The sequence below is a fragment of the Lipotes vexillifer genome, unplaced genomic scaffold (assembly GCF_000442215.2).
Source record: "Lipotes vexillifer unplaced genomic scaffold, Lipotes_vexillifer_v1.1 scaffold63, whole genome shotgun sequence".
Classification (NCBI taxonomy): Eukaryota; Metazoa; Chordata; class Mammalia; order Artiodactyla; family Lipotidae; genus Lipotes; species Lipotes vexillifer.
The window spans coordinates 1,718-12,356 of NW_006784492.1; the positions used below are offsets into that span (position 1 = coordinate 1,718).

At 45.7% G+C, this 10,639-nt stretch overlaps 1 protein-coding gene across 1 annotated transcript in view; it reads left to right on the plus strand.

Annotated features, from left to right (window-relative positions):
* The first annotated feature begins 8,375 nt into the window (after nucleotides 1-8,375).
* The window catches only part of LOC103073588 (G protein-coupled receptor kinase 4-like), a 9,621-nt gene continuing 7,357 nt past the window's right edge, over nucleotides 8,376-10,639 (plus strand). The window contains 2 exon segments of the mRNA XM_082931065.1: nucleotides 8,376-8,412; nucleotides 10,101-10,190. Of these exon segments, the coding sequence (XP_082787191.1) occupies nucleotides 8,376-8,412; nucleotides 10,101-10,190 (127 nt within the window).

The window sequence follows — 10,639 nt, forward strand, 5'->3', positions numbered from 1 at the left end:
GCTTTATTCTCAGTGGTGTGTCCGTGCCCTCCTAAACCCTGGCGACTCTCGGGGGCCGCCCTCCCCGCAGAGCATGGGTCGGGGCAGGCGTGGGGCTGGGGTCCCTGTGATGCTGGACAGGGAGCGGCCCTCGGGGGCAGCCTGAGGATGGACGGCCCACCGGCAGGCCCGTTGCGGCCAGCTGTTGACCAGCGGCCCAGGGGCGGCGTCGGGAGGGAGCTTTCTCCGGGGGATTGTCGTGGTTCTCTCAGGACTCTCACGGTCCAGTGGAGCATGAACCCAGGCCGGCGTGGCTCCTACAGAGGAGGACAGGGGCGGCGGTATTGAGGGCAAAGAATCCTGAAGGCGGCGTGGGGCGCGTTCAGTGCAAAGACTCCTCTGATTCTTCTGCCACGTGCTCCCCGTGTGGTGCCTGACACGTGTGCACGGGGCAGCCACCTGTGCGGAGGGAGTGGAATCTCGCTTCGTGGGAGGTGATGCTGAGATTTGGAAGAGTGTTGCCCAAGGGTGTGTTCACAGCTTTGGGCTCAGAGCCCCGTGGTTCATTCCTCGTGCTGTGCTGTTAACCAGAGCAGGGATTCATGCCCCGTGTGGGCATGAGGAGTGTCTCCACGATACGTTGTTAATTGGCAAAGAGTCAGGTGAGAGCAGTGAGCAGTGTGCTTCCTCTGGTGTCAAAAGGGGAAAGTGATCTGGGATATTTGTATTTGCTTGTATATACGTAAAGACACACAAAAAAGAGTCATTAGAAACTATGAAGAGGGGCTTCCCTGGTGGCACAGTGCTTAGGAATCCGCCTGCCCATGCAGGGGACACAGGTTCGAGCCCTGGTCCGGGAAGATCCCATGTGCTGTGGAGCAACTAAGCCCGTGTGCCACAGCTACTGAGCCTGCGCTCTAGAGCCCGTGAGCCACAACTACTGAGCCCGTGTGGCACAACTACTGAAGCCCGTGCACCTAGAGCCCGTGCTTCGCAATAAGAGAAGCCACAGCAATGAGAAGCCCGCGCACCGCAACGAAGAGTAGCCCCCGCTCGCCGAAGCTAGAGAAAGCCCGCGCGCAGCAACAAAGACCCAACGCAGCCAAAAAAAAATACGTAAAAAAATAAATAAATTTATAAAAAATAAAAAGAAACTATTGAGTTAAAATAGCATAGGGGGAACAGACTTTCCAGTCATACTGGCACCTTTATATATGTTTTTAGTATACAATTCAATTTCTGCAAAAAAAAAAACCCAAAAACCCCCAAACACCCACAACATGCTGGTATGTATATATATATATATATATATATTTTTTTTGTGGTACGTGGGCCTCCCACTGCTGTGGCCTCTCCCGTCACAGAGCACAGGCTCCGGACGCACAGGCCCAGCGGCCATGGCTCACGGGCGTGGCCGCTCCGCGGCACGTGGGATCATCCTGGACCGGGGCACGAACCCGCGTCCCCTGCATCGGCAGGCGGACTCCCAACCACTGCGCCACCAGGGAAGCCCAACGTGCTGGTATTTTGATTGGAACTGTGTTGAATCTATAGGAAACTTGTGGAGAATTGACATCTTAATGTTGGATCATCCAATTTAGGAACATAGTCTATACAGTTCTATATATTTGGGGCTCCTTCAGTTTCTCTCACTATTACTTTGTAGTAGTGTTCACTGTAGTACCATGTGAATATATTGCTTATTAAAAATCATTTTTTTTAAGTGGACTCAAGGAAACCCCGTGCATATATTTGCAGATCTTTCTCTGCATGGCTCCCTCCTCTCCAGAACGTTTTCGCACAGACTTGAGCTGACCTATCTCTCCCAGGTTCTAACTTCCGTCTTCTCAGCTCAGCAAGGCCGTCCGCTCTGCTTGGGTCCCCCGTACTGTGCTGAGACCTAAGGGTTGCTTCCGGCTAGGATGCCAAGAAGGTTGTAGGGCCCAGCTTGCTGTTTCTCTTCTCTCAGGACTCACGGTCCGCAGCTGCCCTGGACTCAATGTGTTTAGTGCTTTTGTGTTTTGTTTAAGAAATCTTGGCCTGAACCTCAAAATGTTCTATGTTTTATTTTTAAAACATTACTGTTGGGCTTTCCTGGTGGCACAGTGGTTGAAAATCTGCCTGCCAATGCAGGGGGCCCGGGTTTGAGCCCTGGTCGGGGAAGACTCTACATGCCGTGGAGTAGCTAAGCCCGTGCACCATGACGACTGAGTCTGTGCTCTAGAGCCCGTGAGCCACAACTGCTGAGCCTGCGTGCCACAACTACTGAAGCCCGCACGCCTAGAGACCGTGCTCCGCAGCAAGAGAAGCCACCGCAATGAGAAGCACGCACACCGCAAGGAAGAGTAGCCCCTGCTCTCCACGACTAAAGAAAACCTTCATGCAGCAACGAAGACCCAGCACAGCCAAAAATAAATAAATTAATTAAAAATAAATAAACAAATAAAAATATTACTGTTTTATCTTTCCCATTTGCTTCTGTAGTCCCTCTGGAACTGATTTTTGTGCATGATATCAAGTAGAGGTTGACACATCTTTTTCAAATATATAACCAGTTGACTAACACCATTCATTGCAGCGATCGTCTATTCCCCTTTTCTTTGGAGTGTCACATTTTACATAAATCTAGTGTCTCTATATGTGTGGATCTGTCTCTGGACTCTATAGTTTCCTTGGTGATTTTATTCATCCTTGAACCAACACCATAGCCCTTAACGACTGAAGCTTTCTAGTGAGTCTTGATTTCTGTTAAAGTCCTCCAGCATCATTATTGTTCTTCAAGATTGCCTTAGCTATACTTAGACTCCTTCATTTCCAGATGAATTTTTATAATTGGTCAGTTTCTAGAGGGAAAAGCAACAATGTATTGGGATTTTGATTGAAATTGTATTGAATTATAGAATAATTTTCAGAGAATTAATTAATATTGAATCTTTGAATTTATGAACATAGTATACAGTTCTACGCATTTGGGTCTCTTTAAGTTCTCTCAATATCACTTTGTAGTTTCACTGTAAAGTTCTTACGCATTTTTGTTATTTCATGTTTTTTAATGGTATTGCTGTTAAAACTTCATTTTCTATTTACCTGTTGCTGGTATTTCAAAATACAGTTTCCCCTAGGATTTACATTTTATATTAGTGTGTGATACGTTGTTACAACTGATGAACCGATATTGGTACAGTATTATTAACTAAAGTCCGTAGCGCATATGAGGGTTCATTCTGTGTTTTACACATTCTGTGGGTCTTGACAAATGTGAAATGGTATATGTTCATTATTGTATCCTATGGAGTAGTTTCACTGCCCTAAAAATTCTCTGTGCTCCACCTGTTCATCCCTCCCCCACCCCCAACCCCTGGCACCCACTGATATTGTCCCTGTCTCCATAGATGTGCCTTTTCCAGATGTGGTAGATTTGGAATCACACAGTCTGTAGCCTTTTCAGATTGGCTTCTGTCACTTAATAACCTGCATTTAAGGTTCCTCCACGTCTTTTCACGCCTCATTAGCTCATTTCTTTTTAGCTCCGAGTAATATTTCTCTGTCTGTATGGACCACAGTTTATTTATTTCACCTGCTAAAGGATATCTTGGTGGTTTCCAAGTTTCGGTAACTGTGAGTACACCTGCTATAAATATTTGTGTAAAGTTTATGTGGACATAAGTTTTCAGCTCTTTTGAGTAAATACCAAGTAGTGTGATTGCTGAATCATATGATAAGAGTATGTTTAGTTTTGTGAGAAACCACCAAACTGTCTTCCAATGTGGCTGCACCATATGGCGTTCCCACCGGCAGTGATGAGGGTTCGCCAGCCCGTGGCGCTGTCCCTGTTGTGGATTCTGGCCATTCTGACAGGTGTGGAGTGGGATCTTGTTTAATTTGCGTTTCCCTGATGACATGATGTGGAGCCTCTTTTCATAGGCTTACTTGCCAGATGTTTATCTTGTTTGGTGATGTATCTGTTTAGGTCTTCTGTTCATTTTTAATTGGGTTGTTTGTTTTCTTATTGTTGAGTTTTAAGAGTTCTGTGTTTATTTTTGATACCAGTCCTTTCCTTTAACAAATATAAATGTTTTTAAGTTTAATGAGGTCCATCTTCACAATTTTTTCTTCTGTGGTTTGTGCTTTTGGTTACAATTGCAATTGACTTTATATCCAGTGACCATGTTAAATCCACTGAATTCTGAAAGTTTGTAGACTCTTTGGATTTTCTGCAGACACCGTCATGCCATCTGCACTTGGCCACTTTATATCTGCCTTTCCAATTCTTCAGCCTTTTCTTTCTTTTTCTTGCCTTGTGACACCGGATGGGACCTTCAATGCAATGTTGGATAGAAGTTGTAATAGCGGGAATTCTTTCCTTATTTCTGATCTCAGGGGTAGCCTTTCAGTGTATCACCATGAAGTGTGAAATCCGCTGTAGTATTTTTATAGAAATTCTCTTTCAGATTTAAGAATTTTCCTTTAAAAAAAAATGAATGGTGGCCGAATTTTGTCAGTGCTTTTTCTACCAAAATGACTGTATGTTGTACTTTTTTCCTTTTAATATAGTTAATCCACCAGTTAATTTTCCAGTGTTAAACTAATCGTTCATTCCTGAAATAAATCCAGCTTGGGCACAGCATGCTCCCCCTACCTGGATTGCTGGATTCTGAGGAGGCCCCCCACCTCCAGCACGGTGTCCCTGACGCACTCCGCACGAGCGTCGGAGTCCGAGCTGGTGTCTCTGTCCCTACAACAGTCTCCAGGGGTTCAGAAGTCTCGATCCTCGATTCTCGGCATCCAGCTGCTCCAGGTGGGAGCAGCTGGAGAGCCTCTGTGTGTCCCCCATTCCCAGTCGGCAGCCTCTGGCTTGGCCAGGCTTTGCAAATGCTTCTGAGGGAAACACCTGCTGCCCCAGCAGGGCGCCTTTGTGTGGATCTCCTGCTCAGATGTTTCCGTCCATCCAGGAGGGTCACGTGGCTCCTAGGTGCGGCCAGTAGCGGCGCAGGCCCGCTGTGGCCTTCTCCATCCTGCCCTGAGGCAGGCGCTCAGCATCGTGTCTGTGGCAATGACTGTGTTACTTGTTATTTATACACCAGGGACCTGGTCCCGTTCCAGTTAAGCCTAGAAAGGAATGACAAAGCTTTGTTTTGCTTTTCTTGATTTCAGGAGACTTTTAATCGTTTCTTGGTATTTTCCTACTCTTTTAATTTTTAAAAATGTAATCTAGCTGTACTTTTGTTTCTCTGACTTGAAAAATGCAGTTGATTTTAGGATGTTGACTATCTTAGAATTGAAATTCTGAAGAACTAATTTGCACCAGTAAGACATAGAACATAAGAGTAACAGGATTGTCTGTAAGTACCTCTTCACTTCCCTTATAGACAGCTTGTTAGGTTTTCTGTTTTCGTCTGTAAAGTAGAACTTGACATTTGGATTGAATTTAGATTTTTTCAAAAAGCTGTTTATCATCTATTCTACCTTGTGAGGTACATTTACCATTTGTCCATCCTAAATATGGAAGCAGTCTTTCTTGCAAACTTATAAATTAAGGGGGATTTGGTTTATGAAATTCATCTGGTGGTTGAGATAACAAAGAAAATTTATGATGCTTATATTTTCTATAGAGGCCTTCCTATTTTTATGAAATAGACGTATCCCTAAAGACTGGGATAAATAGTGAGTTTTTGCAAAAACCAGGAGCATTTTATTATTGACAGTGGTTTTAAAGGGAATCCTACGCATCATATTCTTCTATCTATAAAAATATTTATCAAAGATACAGATACTGTTTTTAATATAAATACAATACTATTTTTTTTTTAGTAAATTGATTTATTTATTTATGGCTGCGTTGGGTCTTCGTTGCTGCACTCAGGCTTTCTCTAGTTGCGGTGAACGGGGGCTACTCTTTGTTGCAGTGAGCGGGCTTCTCATTGCAGTGGCTTCTCTTGTTGTGGAGCACGGACTCTAGGTGCGCGGGCTTCAGTAGTTTTGGCATGCGGGCTCAGTAGTTGTGGCTCACAAGCTGTACAGCGCAGGCTCAGTAGTTGCGGCGCACGGGCTTAGTTGCTTCGCAGCATGCCAGATCTTCCTGGACCAGGGCTCGAACCCGTGTCCCCTGCAATGGCAGGCAGATTCTTAACCACTGCACCACCAGGGAAGTCCCTACAATACTATTATTAAATCCAAAAATATTTAATGATTCCTTAATATCACCTAATACCCCACTGGCTTTATCTTCCTTAATTATTTCATAAGTGTTTTTATAGTTGTGTATTTAATGTCCAGTGAAGTCTACGTTAGATTTGGTTGATATCTTGTTGGGTCTTTTGTAACTTCATAGGTTCCTCCTCCCTGCTTCTTTCTGTCATTTATTTGTGAAACCAGGTGTTATGGGTTGAATTGTGTCCTTCCAAAATTCATGTGGTGAAGCCCTAACCCCCAGTCCTTCAGAATGTGACTGTATTTGGAGATAAGATCTTTTAAGATATAATTTAGGTTAAATGAGGTCTTTGCGGGGTCTCTAATCCGATATGACTGGTGTCCTTATAAGAACAGGAGACCGAGACTGGAACAGAGACACACGGAGCGGGGAGACAGATGTGACGACGTGGGGAAAGGGAACAAAGGCCAAGCCTTCCAACATCTTTGATCTCGGACTTCCAGCCTCCAAGACTGTGAAGGAATAAATTTCTGTTGTCTGAGCCACCTGGTCTGTGGTACTTTTTATGGCAGCCCTGGCAGACGTCCACAGACGTTTGTGCTATAGAATTTCCCATACTCTGGATTTAGTACCTTCCCTATCCCCGTTTTTCCTGTAAGCCGGTAGTTAGAGCTGGAGGCCAGACTAGGTCCAGGTTTGATCGTTGGTGAGCGAACTTGGTGTGTCCTTCCTGTTACATGACATCAGGAGGCGTGTGATGGCCGAGTGTCTCTCTTTGCTGTCAGCCTGATCCATCCATTCTCCAGTTCCCACCAGCCTTTCACTCAGTGGATACCTCATTCCAGTGGGCTCACTGCACGATAAAATGATGAGAGTCTTACGCTGTCGTTCCTTTTGCTCTTATTTGTTGGGATTCATCTGTAAAAAAAGAACTTTGCCTCATCAACGTTTGTTTACCTGGGGCTTCCCTGGTGGCGCAATGGTTAAGAATCTGCCTGCCAATGCAGGGGACACGGGTTTGAGCCCTGGTCCAGGAAGACTCCACGTGCCGCGGAGCAACTAAGCCCGTGCGCCACAACTACTGAGCCCATGTGCCACAACTACTGAACCCCGTGCGCCTAGAGCCCATGCTCCACGACAAGAGAAGCCACCACAATGAGAAGCCCGCACACCACAACGAAGACCCAACTCAGCCAAAACAAAAACAGTTGTTTACCTGTTTGTTCAGGAAAAGCAGGGGAAACACTTGAATACTTCCCTTTATTTTCATTTCTCAGAATATTATGTTAGTTCTCTGTCATTCTCCAGGATGACAGATGGGGTTTTTATTTTTTCTGTTTTGGTATCATTATGAATGTGTGGACTGAACACTTATGTACGTTACGGGCCTTTGGAGTCATTATTCCTCTTGATGTTGAGACTGTCCCATCTTTGGCCAGAGGGTGTCCATTCATCTTTGCTAACTTCCTTGTCTTCTGCTATAAGGAGATGTTCCAGGATTGTCTTGCCCACGTGCTGACCCAGACCTGGGACCCACCATTTCTCCAGAGGGCCCCGGTCCTCTGTGCGGAAAGCCGCATCATGAGACCACCGTGTGGGCGCTAAGGTTGCTCATTGCTGCCCTATTGCTCATTCTTCCTAGACCTGTTCAGTGGACAGAGGAACAAAAGGTGCTGTTCCTTTTTAAAGAAAACATTCACCGTGGATTCATACTGACTCTTCCAAATCTCATCAACTTCCTCATTTCACTTTTGTCTTTTTTTTTTAATCCTAATGCTGAAAACGTTAGTTCCTAATGACAGTAACAGAATTACACTATTTTTCTCCACTTTTTTTTTTTTAAGCAGAGATCATTCTACAGCACTAAGTGCCAGCAGAAGAGCAGGCTTGATGTGCCCAGTCCCCACTGATAGGTGGGGGGCTGTTCCTAGGCTCCTGCCGCTTTGGTCAGTGCTGCAGGGCGCAGCCTGTGTCCAGGCATTCCCCGTTTCTTCGAGTGTTTCCTCGGGAATCTGTCGCAAGGAATGGTGGGAGCGCGAGGCAAGGGCTGCACTCACGCACGGTGTTGTCGGACATCCCGGATTGATCTCGAGGGTGGCGTGCCTGTGTGGGCCCCACCTGCAGACTGTGTTCTCAGACTTGGAGTTTCCGTCAGTTTGTCAGTAGTTTTACTTTTTATTTCTCAATTTAAAAAACACACTTTAATTTAAGAAAATAAGACCAGGGATACTTAAAATTTCACAACATGCCAGTCCTCTGCTTAGACATGAAACACGTGAAAGGTGCGTTATGGAGAGAATCTTTGTGTTTGAAAGGAGGATCCTGAGACACAGTAATAAGTGGCAGAGCTGGGGCTCAGCCCCAGGCTGTGTGGCTCTGGGTGTGCTCTTAAGCCCTCTACCCTCCTTCCTTCCCAGGCGGGCGGGCATGCGGGCAAGGCCACCAAGGTGGCCAAGCCAAAGGTTAGTCTTCCTGTTGGGGGGCACAACGGAGACTGCTTAAAACTCTTCCAGTGCCTTGGAGGGCATGTTGCATATTTTTAGTGTTCCGCAAATATTTATTGGTTGATTCATTCAGTTCTTCCATAAATTTTTTTAAATTAATTTTTATTGGAGTATAGTTGATTTACAATGTTGGTTCTGCTGTACAGCAAGGTGAATCAGCTATATGTATACATTTATCCCCTCTTTTTTAGATTTCCTTCCCATTTAGGTCACCAAAGAGCATTGAATAGAGTTCCCTGTGCTATGCGGTAGGTTCTCATTAGCTATCTACTTTATTCCATGAATATTTGTCACACACCTACAAGACACCAGGTACAGTGTTAGGAGCTGGGGATATGGTGGTGAGTGGGCTGAACAGAGCGCCTGCCTCCAGGGCTGGTTTCTCTTTCTAGACACTCAGAAGAATGTTCTCTATGATTTATTATTTTCACAAGGAAATTAATAACTATTTTAATCCTCCTATATAAAGACGTTAACACATAACATAGTTTTTTAAACAAAGTTCCTTCATTTTATTTATTATTTCCTCGACCCTGTTACCATTTGTTCTTTAGAGGAAAACTCCGTATTATTTGCCTCTTGTTGTCCCTTTGTATAAGCCTCTTGGTATTCCGACAGGGAGTGTTTATTTGCTGTTTCATAGTTGATATAGTATCCATTATAGTTTTTTTTTTAATTAATTAATTTATTTATTTTTGGCTGTGTTGGGTCTTCATTGCTGCACATGGGCTTTCTCTAGTTGCGGTGAGGGGGGGGTACTCTTCATTGCGGTGCGCGGGCTTCTCATTGCGGTGGCTTCAGTAGTTGTGCACAGGCTCTAGGCACACGGACTTCAGTAGTTGTGGCACGTGGGCTCAGTAGTCTTGGCCCATGACCTCTAGAGCTCAGGCTCAGTAGTTGTGGCACACGGGCTTAGTTGCTCCGTGGCATGTGGGATCTTCCCGGACCAGGGCTCAAACCTGTGTCCGCTGCATTGGCAGGTGGACTCTTAACCACTGGGCCACCAGTTTTATTTATGTGTTATTTATGTGTTATTTATGTGTCTGGTTATTTATGTGTTATTTATATGTCTGGTAGTTATGTGGAAATAAAATAACAAACGTAATGCTCCTATCTTATCCTGTAGTTGTCTGTGGATAAAGGGCTTCCTGATCAATATCCAGGCATAAATCTAATTTCCTGCGGGTAGTGGAACTCAACGCAAAAGTTAAATGTAATTTTATTTTTTGTATTTTTTTATTTTTATTTATTTATTTATGATTGAACCCGTGCCCTTGGCAGTGAGAGCGTGGAGTCCTAACCACCGGACTGCCAGGGAATTCCCTAAATGTAATTTTATATCTAAATGTTTCCAAGTATGAATTGCTGAAATTTCCATCCGTGACTTTTAGATTTTTTCCCATTCTTTATTGGTAAAGTGTCAGCTTGCCCCCTGTGATTTGTCTCATGTATTTGGCCACACGCAGGACACATCCGGATTTCAGATCTTGGTTTAGCCGTGGAGATCCCGGAAGGGGAGACCATCCAAGGAAGAGTCGGAACGCTCGGCTACATGGGTATGTAACGGACCACCCCGGGGTGCTCGCACCCCTGCCCTCAGGACACAGAGAACTGAACACGGGAAGGGACCTGGGGTCCGCCCTGGCCCACTGCTGGGGAGCGTACCTGGCCCCCTGGCCTGATCTCCTCTCTGCTGATGGGCCAGAGTAGGGACGGGGCAGCGGGCCTCCCCTCTGTGCTCACTGGCCCCACACACCGCTCACAAGGTTGTTGGAGTTATTCGCGCAGCTCCAGAGCAGTGACCCAGCCTGACGCAGGGGGGCCTCTGACATGAGGGACCCTGAGGGCCTCTGCTGAGTCCTGCACTTACCCTCCTCGCTTTCCACTGTGGCTGCTGTCACCTGCTGCTGGGGTCTTACTCTGAGGGAAAAGGGGCGCCCGGGGGCCTGGCTCTGCCTGTTTGGAGGCGGGGTTTCCCCACGGTAGTTACTCCACGAGTAGCAGG